General features: G+C 50.1%; 1 protein-coding gene across 2 annotated transcripts in view; it reads left to right on the forward strand.

Annotated features, from left to right (window-relative positions):
* Nucleotides 1-4167: 4167 nt before the first annotated feature.
* SLC24A3 (solute carrier family 24 member 3) overlaps nucleotides 4168-25389 on the forward strand; it is a 140006-nt gene continuing 118784 nt past the window's right edge. For both annotated transcript variants that reach the window (XM_015283392.4, XM_015283393.4), the window contains exon 1: nucleotides 4168-4321. In XM_015283392.4, coding sequence (XP_015138878.2) covers nucleotides 4207-4321 — 115 coding nt within the window. In that variant the 5' untranslated portion in view covers nucleotides 4168-4206. The remainder of the gene's footprint in view (nucleotides 4322-25389) is intronic.

Below are 25389 nucleotides of genomic sequence, written 5' to 3' on the forward strand. Positions count from 1 at the left end.
ATGCCAGTCTTCCTTTAGACAAGAGTCTGGAGAAGGGCAGCGGAGCTGTGAGGGCTCTGGAGCACAGTGTGATGGGAGCGGCTGAGGGAAGCGGGGCTGTTCGGTCTGGAGAAGAGGAGGATCAGGGGAGACCTCCTGGCTCTCTGCAACGACCTGAAAGGAGGCTGTGTGAGGTGGGGTTGGCCTCTGCTCCCAGGGAACAGCCATAGGACGAGAGGGGATGGCCTGACGTTGTGCCAGGGGAGGTTCAGGTTGGCTGTTAGGAACAATTCTTTCTCCCAGAGAGCGGTGAGGCAGTGGCACAGCTGCCCAGGGAGTGGTGGGGTCACCGTCCTGGAGGTGTCCCAGAGCCATGGGGATGTGGCACTGCGGGACGTGGGAAGTGGGCAATATTAGCTGTGGGCAGACAGTTGATCTTAGTGATCTTAGGTGATCTTAGTGGTCTTTTCCAACCTTAACGATTCTGTGATTCTAAGAAAGACACCCAGCTTTAACCAAAGGTATGAACTTAAGGTATATTTTATATAAGCAGATGGAAACTTATTTAAATGCTCTTAAATGGGAACAGGCGCAGCCTAAACCGTTGTAAACTGTTTTAAAATGGAAATTGTGTCAGCCTCTTCTGCTGCCTTGATCCTGGAGTAGGAGTGCATGACTGAAAGGAAATGGTTTATCATCCCCCATGCAGTGCTGGCTGAAGGCATCCCACAAGTTGGCTGCTGGCTCGCCTGAGGATGGAGCATGCACGCTCCCTGACCAGCCTCAGTGCAACGTCAGCCAGAGTTCCTTAACCCAACATCATTTGCAAATTGCATGAGGATGGCTAATTAGCATGGGAGGGGGGAGGATCACTCACACAAGCCTTCCTGCTCACGAGGGGATCCTGCTCAGATAGGAGGGAGTAACCGTCCATGGCAATAAGCAACATATTTAATTGCGCCCTCTTTGCAGTTTGGATTTTTGCTTTCAAGCCTGGGCTTCAACCAATACACTTCATAGAATCATAGAATGTCTTGGGTTGGAAGGGACCCCAAGGATCATGAGGTCCCAACCCCCTGCCACCCGGTTGTCTGTTGGTTGCCGGGTGATGCTTAAAGCATACATCTAACCAGCTGATGTGTAAGAGGCAACGCTGAAGGCTTTGCCTTCCCTTGGTGGGATGGCTCAGGAACGGCGGTGAAAGGGGACAGCAGCACAATATGGTATACTGCCCTATGGACCCCTCTCTGGACCTGGGCAATGCGTTCTGGTTAAATCTCCACACCTGGCAGCCTGAATGCCCGCTGCCTAATGGCTACCTAAAGATGCTGCTTGGCATTAGTCCTAAATATTTTCCTTCAGAGTTGAAAGCTCTTTGTGAGCATAATCTGCCAGTACAAACAGAAGAAAATCTCTGTTTGTCTGAAGAGCAGAACTTGGCATGGTTTCCAGGGGAAAATGCCAAGTACATGAGGTTGTTTGCTCTCCTCGAAACAGTCACGACTGTTCCTTAGCTTCAGTAAGGCGCATCTGGCTGTCATCTCTGCACATCTGTATCCTGTGATACACACAGTTTTCTCTCTATGCTTGAAGTGGTTTTATGCTGGGACGTGGCTCTGGAATTAGCAAAAGTGCATCTTTCTGCCACTCCTTTGGGAACCTTCCTGGGTCCTTAGCAATGTTACTGGGACCTCCTTTGGAGCCACACACAGCATTTCCATAGCCTCCCCAGGAGAGCAGCCTACAGGGCAGCCAACAGAAGCTCAAGTCATGGCTTGCAGGGAACCCACACGCATCACTGAAGTATTGCAGGATGCATCCATCAAAAGGACACTGCTTGGCACCACCTGCACCTCTCCTTCTGAGCCTTCTGGTCAGAAGAGCAGCAAGAGTGAAAAGGAAGAAGCGGAAGAGGTGACACAACACATATCTCCAGCAGCACATTGGTCTTCTCTTTTTCTAGCTGGAGTTTTTTCTTTCTTTCTTTTTATTATCTTCTTCTTTCCTCGCAGAAGGCTCTCGTGGAAGATAAATATAAGAGCTTGTCTCTCAGAAGAGTGACATCCACGGCAGCTCCTCTGCCTTCTGTTTCCTCCTGCATACAGATTAGTTCGAGCCTGCTCTGCCCACATGCTGCTTTGTCAGTGGAGGAGAAGAGGGAATTCTCCACCGTGTTACCCTGCCCAGGAATGGAAACATTTCACAAGCTGTCAGGTAGTGTCTACCCCACTGCGAAGGAACTTCCTAAATGAACTTGTGATTGAGGAGGAAATGTGTTCCTGAAAAACGGAGGCACAGCAAGCTTACACCGTGGTATCTGCAAGGCGATGCAATAGAAGGGGGGCGGCCAATGGAAGATGAACAATGATTTTGTAGTGACTCTCAGGTTAGCACTCGCAAGCAGAGATGGACTTCAAAAGGGCACAAATATAAAAGGAATACTTTGGAAGTGCAGTCATAGAACTTTTGGACGTCAGCCGGAGCAATGTTCACCCCAACCTTCTCAGCCCAAAGCTGGCTGCTGACTATTGCATGGTATTGACCAAGAGCAAGCAATGGGACAGGCATGGTCCTTTGTAAATCATGGTGATTTCTTTTGGTATTTGAGAGTGCTGTAAGTTATCGGGTATTCAAGATCATTTATCGTGGGATGAAACCTGCCTTGCAGGGAAGGGAGTGTTTCTTGGAAAGCAAACAAAACACAAACTAATAAAGCAAACCAAACCATGGCTTCCGTAGTTACATCTTAGCACAGCTGCTCACTTACTCACTGTCTGCACAGCAATTGGCCATGCCTACCTGGGGCCAGCAGGGCCAGCAGCTGCGCCTGTGAGTACCACGGATCAGTCTTTAGGATCAGTGTTCAAGACCGAAAAAAAAACCCTGCTTAAGTTAATCACAGAATGGTAAAGGTTGGAAGGGACCTCTGGTGATCATCGAGTCCAACCCCTGCCAAGGCAGGTTCCTCACAAGGATGGCGAGAGACCCTTGGAGGGGAGATTGGAAGCTGAGTGCATCACGAGAGGCCAATCCTAATGTGAATCCTGCTCCCATGAGTCTTCAGTTGCCTTGTTTCGGTCAGAAATGTTGTAACTTGAAATGAGGAAAGCTTTGAGAGACTTTGGAAGGGTTTCTGTTCTGCTCTATCAGTCTCCTTTGGGAGGGCTGCCGATGCTTTCAGGCTCTCTCCTCTCATTGATTTCATAAAGCCATAGAATTGAGTTGGAAGGGACCTCTAAAGGTCATCTGGTCCAACTGCCCCGAGCGAACAGCTCCGTCAGGTGCTGAGTCCCGTCCAGCCTGACCTTGGATGCCTCCAGGGACCGGGCAGCGCTGTGAATGCCGCTGTCAGTACACCCAGGAGAGGTCCTGAGCGGCCGATCTGCTTTCAGGGCCGCCCAGGCGCTGCCAGAGCAGCAGACAGATGTGTCACATCGCCTCAGTGCCCTTCCCGTACAGCGGGGATGACGGCGTTCGCTCACAACCGCGGGCTCTCCGGAGGCAGCGGTCTCCTCGTGCACGCCCGGTGTTCTGGTTCCAGCACAGCCACTAGGCGTTCGCTGTAATTCTGCAGTCACAGTGACGACTTAAAGCCATGGCAGAGGGATGAAAGGTTCAGGGCCGGGCGGGTGGGGCCGGGCACCGCTCACCCAGCGCGACGTTGGGAGCGGCGTGGCGGAGAGGAAGCCGAACCCCGCGGTGAGAATCCCGCACGGTGAGAGCGGTGCAAAGGCATCGCGGCGAGGGCTGCCCGCCGGTGAGAGGGGAGGGGCCGCCGGGTTTTTGTTTTTTTTTTTTGTCTAGCCGGAATACCTTAACGGCAGGTAAAGGTGCCCGTCGGACGCGATGCCGAAAGCCTCCCGGCAAGGCGGGCCGGGATAAGCTCCGCGGCGCTCACCGGCACCCGTGTCGGGGCTCGGCCGGAGGGACGCGGCGGAGAAGCGCGACGCCGCGCCGCCCCGCGGGGACCCCGCCCGGGGAGCCGGGACAGCCCCGAGCCCTCCGCCGCGGGTCCCCGCCCCGTTCCCGCCCAGCAGCCCGCCCCGCGTGTCGGCGGCGGCGGGGAGAGGGTCGGGGCCGGCCGTGAAGTTTGGGCTCCGCCGTCCCCAGCGCCGTCCCCTCCCCATCCCGCTGGCCGCGCCCGCTGCCCGAGAGCCGCGCAGGGGCGGGCGGGGGCGGCGCTGCGGCGCCCGGCTCGGCGCGGCGCTGAGGAGCGGAGCGGCCGCGATGGGCGCCTCGGCGGCGGCGGCGGAGCGGCGGAGGCGGCGGCGTCGCGGGGAGCTGCTGCGGGGGCAGCTGGGCGCGCTGGCCGCCCTGGCCCTGCTGCTGGCCGGCCGCGGCGGTGAGTGTGCGGCGGGGCCGGGGGCCGGAGCCGGGGCGGGGGGCGGGGGGGAGACGGCCGGGCCGCGGCGGGGCCGGGCCGGGGGCCGGGGCGGTGCGGTGCGTGCGGCCGGAGGGGCAGAGAGGGGGCGGGTGGCGCCCCGTAAAGTTGGCGGGGCTCGGGGGCCTGCGGCGGGGCCGGGGGTCCGCGCCGCGCCTTCCCCGCCCCGGGGAGCTCCCCACGTGCCGCCGAGAGCTGCCGGCGGAGCGGAGGGGCCGAGCGCCCATCTCCTGCCTCAGCCTCCGGCCGGCTGAGAAAGGAGGGCAGGAGCGAGCGGTCGGTATTTTGCATTGCAAATCTGCGAGTGCCAGCGCAATCCGCGCGAGGCTTGTTTTCGTTTCGGTGAAGGGGAGCGTACCCCTGCGTGGCTCGGGTTTGCTTTTTGAACAAACAGCCGCGGCTGAAGGGTTTCGCGGTGTCCAGCATGGTGCGAGGAATGCTCTGATGTTTAGGAAAGAGCGCAAACACGAGCTGGGACTTGGGCACCTTGTGTTACGGAGCGTGGCGAGGTTTGGATGGGTCTTAAGTTTGCGGGCTGTAATGCCTTTACATTGATCGGATTTTCTCCTTTGTTTCTATACGGGCGTCCTGAGAGCTGTGCTTGGTTTTTCTCATTGCTTCTGAAAGTAAGGTTGGGAAAGGTCGGTGTCAGCTCCTTGTGAGTAAGCAGAGGTGTCTGCGTGTGCTCAGCAACGCCTGTGCCTTCGTGCATCATAGAATCACCATAGAATCGTTTAGAGTCGGAAGGTACCCCTAAGGGCCGTCCATTCCAACCCCCTGCAGCGCACACAGACACCCACAGCTCCATCAGTGCTCACAGCCCCGTCCGGCCTCACCTCGGCTGTCTGCAGGGATGGGGCACCACCACCTCTCTGGGGAACCCGTGCCACTGCCTCACCGCCTTTATTGCAGCTCAGGTGTGACAGCCACAGCTGCCCTCCTAGGGCTGCCAGCAGGAGTCTCGCTCCTGCTAGAGAAAAAAGGACCTCTCCAGACTACTCTGCACACCTTCACTGCACGATCTACTTTCTGATTGTGCGGCAAAGGCAAAATTCAGACCTGTTCTAAACAGAGTGTGGCACATGTTCCTTCTGATGAGTGCTGTGTTCCCGTCCCGTGCTTTGTTCTCCTTGGGCCCAGATTTCCTGCTGATGTGAAAGGCAGCTCCAGCCCTTGGGGAAGGCAGCGGAGGCTGCACAGATCCTTGATGCGGGTAGATTTGCCTGCGCTTTGCTAAGGTTTCCCAAAGTGCCACGTCCCCACCCAGCACTGCCAGCTTCTGTCAGGGCTCTCTGTTTCCTAGAATCACATCATCACAGCACAGCTTGGGTTGGAAGGGACCTTAAAGCCCCCCTACCCCAACCCCTGCCATGGGCTGGCTGCCCCCCACCAGCTCAGGCTGCCCAGGGCCCATCCAACCTGGCCTTGGGCACCTCCAGGGATGGGGCACCCAGAAAGTTTCAATTCAGAAGGGAGTCTCATGTTATCTGTCACCGGGGTTAGTTTAAAATTAAGCCAAGAGTGGTAGTTTGGCACAGTCGGTGCAGCACCCCACTGCTGTGCGCAGCCAGGAGCGGCAGCCTGAAGGGTGGTATTTCTAGCAGCACTGCTGGATCTGCCTCCTCACCGCCTGGACTCAGGGCACTGGATTTTCTCAGAGTCGCAGTTACAGCTCTGGAGTGCGTGTCTTTGCTAGGTAGGAAATACAAAGGTGCTTTTTAGTTTAGCGATTTAAGTTTTTTCCCTTCTAAAAATGTGTGATTTTAAGATGACTTGGTATCGGGTCGCATCACCCTTCCCATTCTCCTGACTGTGTGGCAGGGGTAGTGGGCTCAACCTCTGCTTCTGGAGCAGCATTCAGTGGAACAAGGCTTCCAGAGCAGAGCCAGGTTTGCCTCAACAGCACTTGGGGCTGACCTGCAGCTTGCTGGTGTCCTTGGTGTTGGTGAGAGCGATGGCAGCCTGAAGCACTGGGGCTCACAGACCTCACTGGGGTGTGGTGGGACAGGAGTGATTACAGCTGCTGTAGAGACTTGCCATCCCGTTCAGCAGTCCCAGGTTTGAATCACCCTTCTGAGACGTTTGTTTTTCATGCTCCTGTTTCTCTCGGTCAGTCTCCTTCCCCTCGGTCGCCATCTCTGTGCCAACTGTGCCATGCTCTGGGTTCGGAGAAGCATGGCTGTTGGAGTCGTGGATGAGCTGTTTGCTGACGTGCCGAAGCCCCTCTTGCACCTACCCACCTTCATGTCTCATTTGGCCAGGTCTCTAAAATGTGGCCTCCTTTTTAAGCCGCTCAGAGATCTGATGCTAAATGATGTGTAATAACAAAGTGCTATAACGTTATAATGTTTATGTGAAGGGCATTCCAAAGGCCCTTATGTTAGGGCGTTCCAAAATGTATAAAGCGCACATGAAGAAGTTAAGAGTTTGCAAAGTTCATCCCCGCAGCACAAATACAGCTGGGGTGCCTCTTTCTCCCTTTGAGGCGGTACAGATCCCTGCTTGGGCTCTGACATCAAGGAGGACGTGCTGCTAAATAGGAGATCTCAGTGCTGTTCTCTACCCATCTCTGCCATCCTTGCAGGAAGAGCCGAAGTATGAGCTATTCTTCTTTTGTGTTGTCATTTCATTCTGTATGCTCACCGCTCTGACTCCTTCGATGTCACTCGTAAAGAGAGGAGGCATAAGCATAGAAAACAGTCCTTTATTAAGGGAGGCCATCCATCAAACTGTGATGACTTGGGTATTTCAGGGGAGGCTTTGAGTCAGGTCCATCACCTGGTTCTATCGCAGTCAGCAGAAACAAAGGACAACAGTCAGGGGGGTTTTTTCCTCCTCTCTGCGTGTTTTTGGCAGGGCGGTGAGGGAAAGGGCTGAACCTGCAGCCCTTACTCATGGGGATAGGCACATCCGAGCAAACAGAGTTGCCTGCATGATTCAAGCATGGAAGATTTGGGTTGCTTTTAAGTCTTGTTTTAACTTGACAAGGCACGATGTACTCAGAGCGGTGAAGCACGGCCTGCCGGGTGCATTTTGACCAGCTCTGAGACTTGCTCTGCATCCAGAGCTCAGGCTCTTTTGACAGATTGCCCAGTTCTTCTGGAGGGCTGTGCGGGGCTGGGAGCATCCAGCTCACAATGATGTGCCTACCACAAGCATCCATGAGATCCCATTCCCCCATGCAGGGAAAGGTAGGAGCAGATGCCCCAACGTGTTCCCTTTCTGCCTCTGCGCTGGCTGGGAAAGCATTCAAGCCTAGAAGGAACCACGTAGGCTGTTCCCTTCTGAGCACTCTGCCTCAAAAGGCATTTCCCTACGTATCTCTTTACTGCCAAAATAGCGTTGAAGAACCTTGGTGTGACAGATCCTGGTCGTGTAGCTGGGAATTAAGTGAAAACTCCCTGGTTTCGTTTGACTGTTTTGGTTTGCTCAAACCAAGAAACCCAAACCAAACTTTAGAGGTCATGCAATGAAAGCACAAGAGCAGTTGTTTTCCTCACCTCTTCAGTGAAGCGGGGACTGCGTGAGAGTAATCCTAGCCCAGATGTAATGCTGTAATCGCTGGACCCCTGGATATGGGAATTTACCCTCATAAACTAAGGAGAGGCGTCAGGCCAGAGTGTGGTATGTGACCTCTTTGGCAGGGAGCTTGTTTGGCCTTGCAGGAAATGACTTGTTCATTTATTTAGTTCTCGTTCAAGGTCCTGCACCAAGGGATGACAGGAAAGGAAGGCTCCTATGCAGCCAGCTACAACTCGGGGAACAGCAGGGCTGGCACGTGGCTGTGTGTGGAAGGAAGGCATGGGGGGACGTGCTTCATCACGGGCTCGACTTCCAGCGCGTGCTTACAGTCACGGTAGAGCAGGGCTTATATGCCTGACTGGTGCTGGGCTTGCTTCAGGGTTCTTGCCAAAGCTGTGACTGCGAGGTAAATGCCACCGTGCCACCTGAAGTCACGGGACTGTGGTTATCAGGATGTGGATGCGGGATGATGAGGAATAGGCGGTTTACTGCCTTGAGCAGGGTGTGAAGGCAGAAGGTGGCTGGCCTCCCCAGCTGCTCCTAAACAGAGCGAGTGCGAGGCTGACACCACGAATAGCAGAAAAGCTCAACAACAGCTGTTGTTTCTTCAGTGTCTATAAAGGGAAGGTAGGCTGGGGGCTCCATGTCTGCCTGTGCTGCCCTGACTGCAGACAGTCCTGCCCTGTGCTGCTTGCAGCTGCTTTTTCCCTCGCAGCCTCTTCTTGTGTGGGGTCACACGCCAGCCCAGGGTAGTCTTCTGCAAAACCTGCTCAATAAAATGTCTTGCAGTGGGATTTAACAAGCCAGCACTCAATGGAAGAGTCCTAGGGTGGTGCTCCTGGTCTGAATGGCCTGGCTTCTGGTAAGGATGGCCTGTTTGGCTGTTTGTTTTTTTTTTTCTCTAAGCCCTTCATTAGTAGATCCTTCCTCTGTTGATCTTAAATGGCCCTTAATATTGAGACGGCTGATAGGCTCTGTCCATTTTTGGTCAGTCTGCCAAAAGGAAGACATACATCTATCAGAATTCGCTCTATCAAGTAGTGTTATCGTGCTCTTTGTTGTAGCTTCCACGGAAATAAATGGGAAGCATGACTTTTGGAGCAACTTATATATATGGGAGATAGTTGGTCTGTGGCTTCCTGGGGTTCAAGAGGTACATTGGTCAGAAAAGAAAGGTTATGGAGAATATACCCCATCTGATAAATGAGAGGTGGTCCCCCACCATATTCTTATCTCTAAATCGGAGCGAGAGAGGGATTTGAAGACTAGACTATTTCACAGATAAGGAGAGTTGTGGTCAGTGGCTCTATGTCTGGGTTGAGGCCAGTGAAGAGTGGTGACCCTCAGGGGTCCGTCTTGGGACTGGTGCTCTTCAGCATCTTTGTCAGAAGCATAGACAGTGGGATTGAGTGCATCTTCAGCAGTTTGCTGATGGCACCATCAGCACTGCTGAGTGGTGCAGTTTATAGAGCAGAAGGAAGGGATGCCATCCAGAGGGACCTGGACAGCCTCTAGAAGTGGGTGTACAATGAACCAGTTGAGGTTCAACAAAGCCAAGTGCAAGGTGTTGCACCCAGATTGGGGCAAGCCCAGAAATGTGTAACAGGTGGGGGAGTGGCTTTTTATGTGGTCTAATAGTGATAGGACAAGTGGGAATGGCTCTAAACTAAAAGAGGGGGGGGTTAGATTAGATGTTACAGGAAAATTTTTCACTCAGAGGGCAGTGAGGCCCTGGCACTGCTGCCCAGAGAGCTGTGGGTGCCCCATCCCTGGAGGTGTCCAAGGCCAGGTTGGATGGGCCCTGGGCAGCCTGAGCTGGTGGGGAGCAGCCAGCCCATGGCAGGGGCTGGGGCTGGGGGAGCTTTGAGGTCCCTTCCACCCCAAATCAGTCTGTGATCTCATGAAACTTGTCGGTGAAAACTCCGGAGTGTTGTTGTTTCAAAGAGGAAAGTAACACGAGGTCCATGGAGCTTACAGCCTGAGGGGTGCATCTTTTTCTTTACTTGTATTACTTAGAAACCAGTGTGACTTCTTCAGGCAATTCCTGCAAAAAAAGTAGATTTCTTCCTACAGGGAGAATGCTGAGCTGCCTTGGGAGCCTGCATCTCTCTGTCACAGGGCTGTGTTTTGCCACCTGTTGCGGGGCACACCACTTTGTTATTAGTGCTATTTATTGATTGATTTATTTATTACAGCTGGCAACCAGACAGTTGAGTTGAAGCGCTGCGTTTTTGGAGGAGGGGGGAAGAAAGTTTGTTTTTTCCATTCTTTTCTTTTGTTCAGTTCTCTAGAATAGTCTCTAAGCAGGGGATTTTAAGAAGCACTGGGGATTTTAGGAAGCTCTGTTCTGCTGTAGGCTTTACCTTTCAATATGACCAAGAGTCGAGTCATACCCATGCCAAGAAGCCTTTGGTAACCTTGTCCTATTTTTTTTTTTTGTCTGCTATTGTGGCTTCATGGCAAGAAAAATGGACATGCCTTAGTGTGGGCAGGATGTTTGTGTTCCTGCCACTTTATTCCTCATGTCCTGTAGACATGCTCTGAGAAGAATAAGGTTACCCAGTGAGTAAATCTATGTGGCTGGCGTGCACCAAAGCTGAATTGCTCACAGCATCAAAGGGAACTCCTCTGAAAGTGAAAACACTAAGTGTGTGTAATTTGCAGTTCGTGAATGGGCTCTTGGCTGACCCTAAAGGGATTAAGGTGTCTTACCTCCACCTCTCCATGGGGTCGTCTCCGGGCTGTTAGACTCTGTTCCGTCTTTGAAGAGCTTGTCCTTGTGTTATTTACTGCCAAGGGCATCCTGACTAGGAACTATGCAGTTAGCTACTTGAAACCCTTAAGGGACAGTTCTGTCTCCCTTTATTTTGTCTCCCAGCAAAGTTTACTTTTTCTCTCCTTGCCTCATCTTTCACAGGTTGTGACTGCTGTAGGAAAAGACTTAGATCTGATTTTGCCAGCTTGGAAATTGATAGCAATGAATCTACCTCGATATCAGAGTGGCCATGGGATGGTTTAGCTGGGTTTTTTGGGGTGTGTGGATGCCTCCATTGCTTTGGCCATGGAGCCAACCAGATCAAAGGAGCATCTGTACCTCCGTGAGACATTAGGTATGTGCAGCAAATGTGTTCATACCAAGCATGGCTGAATTTCAGCTAAACATTCCAATTTAGCAATAAAATGAGTACAATTTTTAGATATTAAGCTTTTATTTAAGAGTAGGTGAGAAGCCTATGGGAAGGGGGGGATTTCTGTGTGTGTTTGTCAGTGCAAGGAAGGACAGGGGAGGAAAGCGAGCAGAATGGGCCACTGCGTCCAGCAAAAAGGGATGATGAGCAGAAGCCTGCAGCAACAGGAGAGAGCACCAGGCTGAATTGAAAGCTGCAGCTTGGTGTGGAATTAATTTGTTTAAGCAGAATTTTTTCAGTGGCATCCCTGAGACTGGGAGCCCTGCTCAAGGCCTCCGGGGAGAAGTCCTGGGTCTCATTCTTCCGAGAAGAAGGGAGGTGTTGAAGAGGAATCCAGATGTGCTGTCCAGGGAGATGGCTGTGTGGGACAGCACTCGATGGGATTTGATTTGCCTTATATAGGCATTTTTCACTGACAGGGACTGTTGAAGAGATGGGTTTGAATGTCATCTGCTTACAGGCCTTGCCTGTGGGAAGCAGTTGGTCCCCAAGTCCTGCCTGGGATCTGGAAACCACTTACAGACCCTGAAGAGCAGAGAGAAGGACATGCCTTCTGTCCTGCCTGCTGCCCTACACCAGCCTCTAGCTCAGCTTGGCAGGCAGCACTGACACAGGTGCTGTGTCGGTGAATGCGAGCGTATGCATAGAGAAGGGCATATACCTTACACAGAAGAAAAACGCTTGTATGCACAAGGGAGTGTCAGGACTCATTTGGAGGCACAGATTTGGTTGTTTTGAAACATTCCTTTGCTGAGCTGTGAACTGAACAGCTGTGCTAAGTGGCTGAGATTCACAGTCTGGTCTGACCTTTCTATACCTCCAGTAGTGTGTGCGGTACTTTGGACAATGGCCATGTTTGTGTGTCCATAGGCAGTTAGGCCCTGAGCCAGGAGGCAAGTGCTTAACTTGCAGCATGTGAAGTAATGCGATTGACTTCAAGTAGGCTTGTGTGTATGTAAGGTTAACCAGATCCTTGCTCACTCACTGCTCCTCGGTCCACGGCCTTTTAAGCAGGAAATAAGTCAGCATAGCCTCAAATTATAAAGCGGGGAAACTGAGATATGAGAGAAGTTACCAGGGCAGTCCCAGCAGAGGAATGACAAAGGTGCTGATGGAGCGTGAACTTGTAGATTTATGCTGCAGTGTGTGCTGTGCTGACGTGTCCTTACCGCTCAGCCAATGGCTCTTATGGCTCTGTGGCCACAAGAAGAGGTGTGCAGTGAGAGTGCTCTGTGTAAATCATGGAAGCATTAGGGTTGGAAAGGACCACTAAGATCATCCAGTCCACTCCCATCCCATTGTCCCCACCAACCATGTCCCTCAGTGCCACATCCCCACGGCTCTGGGACACCTCCAGGACGGTGACCCCACCACTCCCTGGACAGCTGTGCCACTGCCTCATCGCTCTTTGGGAGAAGGAATTGTTCCTACCAGCCAACATGGAGCGTAGTATATCTTGTCTTTTATGGTGGTGGAAGAAGAGAAGGGCATGTGTTTGTGCAGTGCTGAGCATGCTCTTCTAAAGAAACTTTGGGATGTTAAGCCTCGTCCTCGCTGTTTGCTTCTGCAGCAGGCATCACCTATTAAATAAGAACTGCAAACAAATTTTAATAGCTCAATTGTGAAAGAGCCTGCTTAACTCCGGGAAAAGAATCTTTTTGATATGCAAGCCAAAAACATGCTAACCGAACTACAAACAACTGCAAGCTCTGCTGTTAAAATAATTCTCATAGAGAGATAGATTCAGCTGCCTTTTTTTTCCTAAGATGGCCAGAACATATTGCAACATAAAGCAGAGGCAAAAACGAGCCTTACATGGACATTCCCTTCTCTTGTGAGAGGATCAGCCCTCCAGTTCTTAGTGCACTTCATTGCAGTAGTTGGTTTTCAGTTCTCCAGCTCCCAGAGAGAATGGGACAGAAATAAACTTTTCTAAATGAACACTGCATGCACCCAGAGAGCACAACAGTTCATTTTAAGGATAAGAAGAACACAAGCTGTTCCAATTGATGGTACACAAAATGGAGTGTACTCAGAGGTTCACAGTGTTTGACTTCTGTTGTTAAAGAATAGGTGTGTGTAATGTACAACCCCACAGGGCAGTGGCAAACAGAACTTCTAAATGCTTTTGTGCTCAGCAAGGCCAGGCGGTGCAGGAGCTGGTGAGGCTTCTGGCCACAATCCTGAGTATGCTGTGCTTCCTTCTGGGGTGTCGTGCTGCTGCTGCTGAGCTCTGCTCTGAGGGCACTGCACAGGGGAAGATCAGTGGTGGGGTTGCACAAAGTCTTTCCATGTGGCAGTTGGACAGCTGATTGGACTGCTCACTCGAAGCAGCCAACACGTGGTGCCATGGTTAAGGTTTTTTAGCTGAACCCAGGTTGTGTCTCGGTTCTGTTTGGGCAGAGGCCATCCTGCCATAGTCCCGTGCATACTGGCTTCTGCCGGGGATCTCACAAGCCCTATTGTCAAAACTGAGCTCAAAAGACCTTTATCCCCAAGGGCTTCTGACCCAAGTAAATGGCATGTATAGCTTGCTGTTGGTATGCTTGTTCCAGGAGCCTAAATGAGTTGTGCTCACAGCATATAGCACTACTTGCTATGGGTTCCTTCTCAGCATCGTAGGAGGGGAGGGAGAGAAAGGAGAGAGAATAATTAAAAGAAGAAAAGCTATTTTTACCGCTGACTGCAAAGTAAAATAAATGGACTTATTCTCTTCTTGAATCAAAGGAGGCAACAAATCAAATGTGTTTAGAAGTGGTGGAGTTTTCCAAGAACGTAACTAAGTAACATAGAAGCCTTTTAAATCAAAAAGCAATCTGAAGGGAGGTTGCAGGAGTACTGTGTTGGTATCGATCACTGCTGCCATTCCCACTGTTGAGACAGTTGTTAAGCTTTCCAGCTTTTTCCAAAATTGACGTGTTTGAGGGGGAAGGCGTACGGACTCAGTAGGAGGCTTTGAGGAGGACAAGAAGTTGTCAGTGTGGCGAGAGGCTCATCATCTCCTGATGCAGCAGGGCCTTGCTCACCACGGCCTGGGGTCCACACAGCAGGGTCTGCTGCCAGATGGTGGCCCCTGGAACTGCAGACAAGGCATGTGAGGATGGAGCATGGAGGATGCAGGAGTACATGGCCTGTGTTTAGCCCTGAAGGTAAAGTGACCCTAATTCCAGATATTTTACCCTGACTTGTCTTGATGACTGGAAAAAGGAAAACATGACTCCTATTTTTAAGAAAGGGAGAAAGGAAGACCTAACAAACTGCAGATGGTGACTCTTGCGTATGTGCTGGGGAAGATCATGGAACAGATCCTCCTGGAAGAGATGTTAAGGTGCATGCCAGATGAGGAGGTGATCTGAGACAGCCAGCATAGCTTCATCAAGGGCAAATCGTGCGTCACCAATCTATGATGTTGTGGTGGCACTGGTGGACAAAGGAACGGCAAGTGTTGTCATCTACCTGGACTTGTGCAAGGCCTTTGATGTGGTCTCACACCGTATCCTTATATCTAAATTGGAGAGATGGATTTGAATAGTGAACTGTTCAGTGGATAAAGAACTGGTTGGATTGTTGTAGCCAGAAGGTTGTGGTCAGTGTCTCTGTGTCCAGGTGGAGCATGGTGAGAAGCAGCATCCCCCAGGGGTCTCTTGTGTGACTGGCGCTCGTCAACATCTTCATCAGTGACACTGATGCCAAGGTTGCACTTGAGCCCATCGAGTCTGCCGGTAGCAGGAAGCTGTGTAGTGTGGTTGACATGTTAGAAGGAAGGGATGCCATCCAGAGGGACCTTGACAAACTCAAAAGGTGGACCCATGCGAACCTAATGAGGTTCACCATAGCAAAGTGTAAGGTTTTGCACTTGGGTCGGAATAATCCCAGATACATACGCAGAGTGGGAGGAGAACTTGAGAGTAGCCCTGCGGAGAAGGACTTGGGGGTCCTGGTGGATGGAAAACTGAACTTGAGCCAGCAGTGTGCTCTTGGAGCCCAGGATACCATTGGCTTTCTGAGCTGCATCAGAAGAGGGGTGGCCAGCAGGGACAGGGAGGTGATTGTCCCTCTCTACTCTGCCCTTGTGAGGCCCCATTTGGAGTACCATGTCCAGGCCTGGGGCCCCCAACACAGAAAAGATGCGGAACTGTTGGAGAAGGTCCAGTAGAAGGCTGCTAAGATGCTGAGAGGGCTGGAACACCTCCCCTTCAAAGAAAGGCTGAGGGAGGTGGGCTTGTTCAGCCTGGAGAAGACAAGGCTCTGGGGAGACCTCGCTGCAGCCTTCTAGGACTCGAGGGGAGCTTATAAACAGGAGTGGCTTTTTATGTGGTTGAATAGTGATAGGACAAGTGGGAATGGCTCTAAACTAAAAGAGAGGGGGAGTTTAGATTAGACTTTAGGGGAAAATTTTTCACTCAGAGGGCAGTGAGGCCCTGGCACTGCTGCCCAGAGAGTTGTGGGTGCCCCATCCCTGGAGGTGCCCAAGGCCAGGTTGGATGGGTCCTGGACAGCCTGAGCTGGTGGGGGGCAGCCAGCCCATGGCAGGGGTTGGGACTAGGGGGGCTTTAAGATCCTTTCCAACTCAAGGCATTCTATGAGCTGTGATACAACGTGATTCTGCCACAGAGGAAAGTCTATCTTGGACAAGGTTGTTTCTTGCCAGGAGGAGTTGTGCTGAAAGAATTGGTCCTTTTTGACTTTATTGAGATTGTGTTTCCCTGAGTTTTCCAGACTTAGGAGCTTCTGGTAATGAAAAACACAGGGCCAAATATCCCATAAAGGCATGAAGTACAGCCTTTCTTCCTGCAGGGCTATGTCAGGTATTTGGCATTCCTGTGCAACAGAGGAACTCTCTTATGTGCTTGTGGTGATGAAAGGCAAGTTAAGAAATTCAGGATTTTGTAATGATGATGAAACTTGAAGGGAGAAAAATCAGTCACCACCCATTGCTGTATGCTAAAATAAAAATCCTTAAGGATTTGGCATGATCTAACGTACAGCAGGCTGTAAAATAAAACTAGACAGTTTTGTTTTTAAAGCCTCTAAAATAAGGTTATTTTTCAAAAATACCCCAGGTCCTTTCTTTCATCTTAGTGGGAAACCCATGTGATTCAGAAGGGAAGTGCACTGTGTGAATTGCGCTGCCCGTCCCTTGCAGTACCGCTTAGTTGCCCGTTTCCAAGGCCTCGCCGAGGCCGAGCCGCGCAGTGCTGTTGGGATGATGAGACTGAGGTCTGTAGGACTGGAGCCTCAAATTGTTTAAATTGACTTTGGTGGCACGGTGCCAGCTGACACCAGCTGAGAATCCGGACAGAACAACTTGTCCAAGGTCACCTCACGCAGCAGAGCGGTGCGTTCAGCTCCGGCCTGCAGAATCTCACTTCAGGGTGAGTAAGGAATGCATAGTGCTTCTTGAAGGGTCCTGCGGTTCTTAAAGCCTTATAAAGACAGGAGTGTGTTAAAGTCTTCATCCGGGTGTGATGTAGAGTGTCTCTTTTTCATACCAGGATCTGTGGTTAAAATTAGAAACTTTTTTTTTCCCCTCTAGCATTATTTATTTCCCTATAAATGCTGTGGAAAGCTCCGGGGTGGGATCTTTTGAAGCAAACGATGGTTTTCTCCATTGCTCGGAGGTGATAAACATCTCGTTCTTTGTGACTTCACTTATTCTTGAAATGAGGTTTTCGTTAAATTCTTTTCAAGGATGGACACAACGTGTTTCTTGTTCTCTGCTCTCTGTGTTTCTGAATGCTTAGTTGGCAGCAGAGACCATTATCTTCCTTGCGGTGTTTCCTCACTGGTGGAAAAGGAAAGGCCAGAAAAGGCAGGAATGTTCTAGCTTTTGCCATCCAGAGTTATTCCTTAAAGTCTGCTTAGACTTAAACGAGTGGATTGCTCCACACCTCTACAATACTGTACCGTGTTCTTCTCCATCCTTTGCTCAGAGACTCCTGCAGTTGTTGCAGGTCCATGCTGGACCCATAGCACTCACAGGTCCCAGGTGGGCATCTGACTTGGGATGCACTCCGCATCCCTGCCATGGGGCACGGCGCCCAGCTGTGGCACCCCCTGAGAAATCAGAGATATGCCCTCTTGAGTTGTATGTGTTGGTGAAAAAGCGGACGTTCAGCAGTGGAAAACTTGTGTGACTGCCGTGTTTGAGCAGAGGATAAACTCCTCTGGGGTGTGTTTTTATTTTTATTTTCCGGTGTGATTGATAAACGTACAAGTTGGTCCTGTTAGGTCAGTGAAGTTGCACAAAGTAAGATTAATTGTGATTGTGCTTCTTCCTGTGTGTTACCAGGGCTCCTCAGAAAAGAGCTGACACCGATATTTCCAAAACTGCAGAGGAGGGGGTTTCTGGCTTGCATCTAGAGAAGATGACTTGAAAATTTACAAAGTGCTTCCTGCTGGTTTCTGGAGATCCTTTATTCCCCCTCGCCCCCCCCCCAGTCCTTTCTCTTCCAGCCCCCGAATAATTTTTCACTGTGCAACATGTTGGTGTGAACATGGGGGAGAGAATCAGAGGACTGCGTTAAGATGGAGGGTCTGCCAGCAGAGGTGCACGGGATTCAATAGCTGGAGGGAGTCCCACAGTTCATTTACTCAAGTGGGACTGTGGAAAGTGACCTTAATGTTACCAAGCAGAGCAAGAAAGACAGTCACTGTATTCCCCCTGCCCCCATTTACAGGATCAGAGCATGCATCCTCCTCGGAGTGGGCTGATAGCTAGCACCCCTGTGCTAAGGTGAGCTTGGGCTTTACAGCCAGATTTGTCCGAAGGAATGCTGTCAGTTGGAGGAGGAAAGGGACAACCTGAGATAGCTCAGTGGTGACACCTGTTGACTGGGAGAATGGCTGTAGCGGTGGTGTGAGGTTGGGAGGATCGTAGGAGGCCGGAATAACAAGGTGTTTTGGTGTGATAAGACTTGGCTTGTATCAGCAGTATGAAGGAAGATACAGGACAGCGAAGCGGTTTTATTAGAGGAACCTGATGTGAGAGGGAAGCTGCATTAGGACAAATCCTTGTCCTTTGAGACGGATGAAGCAGGAGGTGTTACTGTGGCTGATTAAAATGTACCTGTCTCTGGTTCTGTGGAGGGCATTGGTGGTGATCTTTCCCACCCCACAGCTCTGCCACCTCCAGCCCTCCCAGCTGCCCCATCTCTTGCTCATTTGGCTCTTGCAGAAGCTGCTAGAATTTGCAGACACGCAGAGGGCTGCCCATAGGTATATATATTTTCCCCTCCTGAGTGAATTGTCCCCAGAAAGTACACCCTAGCATAGGCCATGGTGAAGCTAGAGAAGGCCTGCCCCTACTCTGTCAAACGTTACTGATGTAATTGTGGCATGGCTGTACAAGAGTGTTATTTTTCTTGTGGAGTTAACACAATGCTTTCTTATTCTACTGTTTTCCTTTGCAGGTACAGCTGCACCTTGAAACTAAGGTCAGTTGTCTTCCAGTGTCCCTCACCACTAAACTCTGTAAGACCATCTTACTGGGAAAAGCAAAGCTTCTTGTAGAACTGTTGTCTAAACTCAGCCTTCTGTCCTTTACCCCACGTTCCTCATCAGGCAGGTGGCCTGGTAGCCATGCTGTTGTATGCTGGCAGAGGTAAAAGTTTTCAAAGTTTTTGTATTGCAGTACCATCTTTGGGAAGTCACCTGGTCCCTTCTCCCTCCCTAAATGTGTGTATTTTGGGGGAAATAAAAAGCTCGTTAGTGAATGTGAGTTCTTCCCCTGGGGCTCCAAATCTGTCTTTCCTCCCTTGTGAGCTGTGGGTTGTCTGTAGTAGCCTTCATGGAAGAGTCGGTGGGGATGTGGTGGAAACCAGAGGCTCCCCCTCCTGTTGGTGTCTGTAGCCTTATCTTTGTTGCAGGCTGAGGTCACTATTTCTGCAGCATGCATGACAGCTCAGGAGAGGTCCTGCACTTGTGAAACCAGATGTTTGCACTTCAGGTTGGCATAGCAGGTCAGCACTGTCTGCAAAGAGGTACTCTTTGTTCATTGGTAATGCTTGCTGCTGTTCAGCTTTGTCTGTCAAGTGAAGGAGCGTTAGCTGTGGGGCAGGGAGGCTGGAGCAGGCAGCTCTGACAGAGAAGGGAAATAGGAATTCATTTATTTCCCCTGCCCCGCTTCCTCCTGCTGCCCCAGGGCTGAGCAGATCTCGTGGAAGGGGTTGAATGGAGAAGGCACAAACTCTGCACCTATCTCACTGCATTAGGAAGTAGCTTCAGAGTAGCAATGATGAGCTAGGAAGGAGGCAAAAAGTCTTCCTAGATCCTCAGCAGATGTTGCTTTGATGCCGAGGGTCTCTTCCTTTGATTGACAGTTGATAGATTCACATAAAACTAGGAAAACACAGGAGTGTCTTCCTGGGGGTTGGCTCCCACTAAGCTGTCTCTCTGTGATCCTGATTTTTCTGTGAGGAGTGGGGTTAACATGGAGGACCCTGTTTGCTCGCAGGCTCTGCAGTCACCTGCCATTCACTCTGCTGTCCTTTGAAACCAGGATGCTCAGAGTATGCACTTGGACCTGTTCCTAGCCTGCTCTGCTCCTTAAAGGGTTTTCAACTCCCTGCTCAGCTCCGCTCATTGTTACAGGTAGCTATGGCTTCTGTCATGGCATTTTGTCCCTCTCTTTCCTGATTACCAGATGTATTTCTAGATATGTTTACTTTTAATAAATATAAGAAAGAGATGTCCTGGGGCTTCTGTGTACATTTGTCTGTAATTAAGGTAGGATTAATTGCATGAAATTGTTTTTAAGGGACTCTTATGAGATCAGCAGACAGGAGCATGGGATAAAATGTATAATGAATACATTATCTTATAAATAATGGACACAGCCAGTGCACAGGCATCCCTGAAAGGTAATAGCTCTTTCAATATTTAATTAAGTGGGAACCATAGGGAAAACACTGTATGTCACTAAGGTAATTTTCAGCCTGGCTTAGTGACACATAGATCACTCTGAATGAGTGCAGAAACCAGCATGCAGCTGGGACCCTGTGTAGGGAGATATTTGTTGGCTGGCGAGTTGGTTGGAAGGGGTATCAATGAGGGCTGATAGAAGAGGAGGTGCTGATGGCAGCTGAACGTACTGCTTTGCTGCTGGTTTTTTGATCAATTGCTGGTTTAGCAGAGCGCTTCTGTCTGTTTTGTTGGTGTTTCCCATCTCCTCTGCACTCGTTTCATTATATTCTTCTCCGGCCCTTATGCTCTTTTGCAATTTTACCTCTGCCAATGCAGCAGGTAGTTAAATTGAGAGGCCTCACTGCAAGATCTGAGTGGTTTGTGGTGGTTGCCAAAGCCCACTGTGCCTTCCCATGCATCTCTCCAGGTCTCTCTGTGCTGTTTCCTGCTTCATACTTCATTATCTGGATATCAGTGAGGTTTCCTGAGTTTCATGTCTTAGAGAGAGGGTTTTTAGAGAAGAAGTCCAGGTTCAGTATTGTATGACGGAGGTAAATATGAGAGCTGGTGTATTCTCTGGGGCTGAGACCTCGTCTCCAAGTTGGGAAGTGCCTGGTGTGACTCTTTCAGTCTACAGGCAGTAAATAACAATGATTAAACAAATAACAGTTCCAAAGTTATGTAGTGTCGTTGCAGAGAAGCACGAGGGGAAAGGAGCAGTAAGGAAAATGAAGGGGAGAAATGGCCTTCTTTGCTACGGAAGATGTGTTTGTATCGAAATGAGGCACAAAAGCTCCCTTTTCACTCTTGCTTGTTTATGCAGGCAGGGCTGCAAAGGTGAGAATAGAATTAAACTGGGGAAAAAAAGTCGTGGTTTATTTTCTTTTCTCTCTCTCTCTCTCTTTTCTTTCTTTTTTTTTTTTCTCAAAAGAGCTACAACTTCCTCTTTTCAGTGCGTCCTTATGATGTTTTCAGACTACATTCAACTCTACAGAATTAGGCTTAGCTAGAAGTGTAAAAGAGGGAAAAACTAAGCCAAAATAAAATACTTGATTCCAAGCTGGCTAAAGCGTTTCACCTGACCAAAAAGCTTTCCTTCCCCATGCTGGCTCAGAATGAGGTGAGAAACACATAAATGTGCAGGAGGGAGAAGTGAGCATTCAGCTCCTACACAAACACAAAAATCCTCCCCTCCCCCAAACCACCAAGTCTATACCCTGTCATATGGGCTTGGAATACAGCTGATTTTCCACTGCTTTTAGAAGGTATCTCTCCTCCAGGGAATTACGCTCTTGCTGTGTGACACTGTCCAAGTGTTTCAAGAAAAAAGGATCTGTTTGAGAACAGTGAGCCTCTCAATTACTGCTTTTTCAGCCATATAAAGCTTTGATTTCCCGGTTCAAGCAGCCACACTGTCTTGGAACCATACAAAAAGCAGCACTGTAACTGGTGGAAAATCAGTTTTAGGTTATTTTTTAAATTCATTACTGCTGACGTTTCCTTGCTACCTGTCCTGAGTGAAGAAGACTGTGATTGAGTGACTTCATTGATACAGTCATTGGGAATGGCCTGTGTGACTTGTGGTGTAACCACTTATAAAGTCACTTCAGTAAAATGTATTACTGCTGCTATTCTTGCCCTTTGATTCTTTGCTTCTTACTCTGAAGGACTTTTTCTTCTGGTTTCACTGAGCTTTGGATGAAGCCCAGGTTTTGGACAATGCTCTGGGAAGATTTGGAGCAGTGCTTGTGGGTTGCCAGCAGTGGGGAGAGTTGGTAAGTGGAGTTGAGGAGGTGCCCAGCACAAGGAGGGACTCGGAGAAAGCCTTAGAAATGCAGAAAAAGGAATCAGCAGGGACTCTGAGCATGTGTTGGTGAGGGAGCAGAGTGAGAATATCACCAGTGTTCAGCCCCCTCTGTTTGTAAATGGGGAGATGTTAATGAAATGAAAGGCCGGGTGGAAGAGTTGGGATATTGCGGAGAAATGAAACTCAGAGAATGGAGCTAAAAATACAGAGTCCTGTTGTATGGATCAGTGGGAAACTGTCACCTTGAGTATCACGTGTGGTTTAGTGGGGAGAGAGGGAAGAGTCCAAGGAAACATGATGAAAATGATTAGGGGCGTGAAAAGATTATGAAAAGAAGAAAAAAAGCAAAAACCCACAGTATGTCTTAGAGAGGATCTGAATCACGGGAGAAAGGATAGGAAGATTTAAAAAGTGGTAGTTTTGGGTGGTCTTTTGTACTTTCATGGGAAGCAAGAAGAAGGGAACGGCCAATTCAGTGGTCAAACTGGTATGAGTAATAAATACACTCTGAGTTTCTGCACGGACTGGTAATGAACGCTAAAGGCAACTTTGGATAATCTCATACCCTGTGACTGTTTTTGGCACAAGGTAGCAAACCAGTTATCTGAGCTTAAAACTGACACTGCTGAGGACAGCAAAGAAGCGCATGCAGGGGTTCTTGTGGAATCTGTCTCCTACCTAGGAGATGAATGCTATGGTTTCTGACATTGGCCATAATGTTAGAAGGAGGGTTTTTACTGAACTGATTAGCTAGAATCCCTAAAAAGAGCGTGGCCTCTATGCTATACTTGCCATATACAGGTATTAAAAATGATGGTGGCTTGGCCAACATGCTTCCCCTACTTTCCTGTCCCCCTTTCTTCTACCCAGACAGATAAACACAGAAATAAAGCTTTGAAATCAGATGGAAGGAACTGGCTGCTCTTCAAAGCCAGGTGTAGTTGTTTTGTTTTTGCTTTTTCCCTGAGGATGCTTTATTTATGGTCTTAGCTGCTGATGATTCTGAAAGGAAAACATCTCCCAAATCAGACTGCAAAGAAAGATAATCCATTTCTGCAGTGCTTATGCAATCCTGAGCTCAGATTACCCTGTGAAAATCCGTGGTGGATCTGGTTGCTCTAGGAGAAACCTGGGGCTGTGGGCTGGGTGGGTGCTCACCTGCTCCTCCGCTAACGCTGCTTGCACCTGGTTTGTAGTGTGGGCACTTGGGCTTGGATGCTCCAAATCTTCTCTTCCCCAGGAATATTTCCCTGTTGTATTCACTGTAGGGAAGTTTCGGGGAGAGGGAGATAATTCAGCTGGTTCAAAATAAAAAACAAAAAAACAACCCTCTGAAAACCGAAACCGCCACCATCAAAACAATAGATAAAAGGGACAGACGAGAGGAGGGAGGGCAAACGTATTCCAGAAAAGCTGTGCTGTTTTTGGCTTCAGCCAGCAGGATCTAGCAGTTTGCATAGAAAGTAGTTTACTGTCAGCAAGAGACGAGGATAACTGCCAACAATGCAAAGCCATTGGCAGCAAGGCATTATGCCTCAGAAAGGCCTCGGTGACAGATCTATCCCTTTGTCTGTCTGCTGGGCCAGCCTTTGCTTTGCCAGCCCTTAGCTGTGTGAGCTTGTTGCTTACGGCAGCTTCATCTTCATTGTATTTTGGCATCGGTGGCCAAACCCTCTGCTGCTGTAGGTCAGTTTATGCGTCGTGGTTCAAATTGTTATCCCAGCTGAACACTGCGCCTGAGTGTTTCTAATTCTCCTCTGTTCATTCAGGGTTGTCTTGTCCTCTGACCTGACCTGCTTTGAGTGAGCAGTGCTGTGACGCACTTGTGTTATGGCTTTGCACACATGTAGCCAAGGAGGGCTTCCCATGACTTTGTTAAACCCCAAGACCCCGATTCATTCCCCCTTACTTCCTCCCAACTTCATTTTTTCTCTTACAATTGTTAAGGTTGGAAAAGACATCTGAGATCATCTCGTCCAGCCATCAAGCCATCCCCACCATGCCCTAACGTATCCCTCAGTGCCACATCCCCACGGCTCTGGGACACCTCCAGGGACGGTGACCCCACCACTCCCTGGGCAGCTGTGCCACTGCCTCACCACTCTTTGGGAGAAAGAATTGCTCCTAACAGCCAACCTGAACCTCCCCTGGCACAACATCAGGCCATCCCCTTTCGGCCTATGGCTGTTCCCTGGGAGCAGAGGTCGACCCCACCTCACACAGCCTCCTTTCAGGTCGCTGCAGAGAGCCAGGAGGTCTCCCCTGAGCCTCCTCTTCTCCAGACCGAACAGCCCCGCTTCCCTCAGCCGCTCCCCATCACACTGTGCTCCAGAGCCCTCACAGCTCCGCTGCCCTTCTCTGGACACGCTCCAGGCCCTCAGTGTCTTTCTCGCAGTGAGGGCCCGGCACTGAGCGCAGCACTCGAGGTGCGGCCTCAGCAGTGCCAGTGCGGAGGGACGGTCACCTCCCTGTATTTTCTTCGCCCTCTGTTTATAGGGTAACATATATTTTTAAAGTCTCAGCTGAAAAACCTGCCATGCCAGGGCCAGGTTCATGAAATGCCCTCATCTGAGTGATGAAGCCGGGGACTTTTAATCATCACCACTGAGGTACAGCTGCATTTCTGACTTGCTGAGGTTCCTGCGGCTTGATGCTGAAAACAGATACTGTGAGATCAGTGTGTGACTGAGGAACACCAGAGTGCTGTGTAACATGATGAAATAGTACTCTTCCTGCTGAAAAGTGCAGGTTAGGATGTGCTTAGCTGTGTTCCTTGCGGTGCTGAAAGTTGTAAACTGCAGCCAGAGCCATCTGGAATAGCATAAGGAACTCATGAGCTCCCACATGGAGTTTTGGGTCACATGCAGAGCATTTTCAGAACTTCTGGGCAACTTGACCAGTTCTTCTTTCCACTCTGTTTCATTGTTATAAGTAGGGCAGATCAGTGATGTCGCTGGAGTGCGTGTTGTCACAGGGCTGCCACCCTGGCTTGGCAGCTACGGGGGTTCACAGCAAACAAACACAAAAGCACTTGCTGTCTTATTTAAAGAGACAAGACTGTTGGCTTTCTGTTTCTAACTTTTGCTGTTTGTCTTTGAAAAGAAGAACTTCACTTATTCTGTGCTGTTTTCACAGTCCTTCTGCAGAATTTCGGGTTTTTCTTTGTATTTTGCTGGTTGGGATTTAGCATATATTGAAGTCGAGTCGATGGATCGGGCTTGTGTTTGGTGGAGCTGGGGCTCAGACCCCAGCACCTTTGGTGGATGATCCGAAGCTTCAAATCAACATAAGTTCTGCCTTAGGACAGGTAAATAAAAGGTTGTGATATACAGTCTTTGAAGAAAGCATCTCATTTCACCCACGCCTTTTATTTCCTCTTGCTCTATTGAGCCAAATGGGGTAGAGGAGAGGTGACTAAGGCAAGGTTTTGAGGTCGGTAGGGTGCAAGTACTGCTGTGAGACAGCTGCCAGAAAGCTGCTTAGGGCTGGGAGGAAGCAGAAGAGGTTTCTGCAGGAACTTCTGGGTTGCTGCAGCCCTTGTGGGTTCTCCCTCTTGCCTTCCCTCCCTGCAGCGACGTGCAGCAGCACTCCGGCCGCTTGGAGAAGAG

This window comes from Gallus gallus, chromosome 3 (genome assembly GCF_016699485.2).
Source record: "Gallus gallus isolate bGalGal1 chromosome 3, bGalGal1.mat.broiler.GRCg7b, whole genome shotgun sequence".
In the NCBI taxonomy this organism is placed as follows: domain Eukaryota; kingdom Metazoa; phylum Chordata; class Aves; order Galliformes; family Phasianidae; genus Gallus; species Gallus gallus.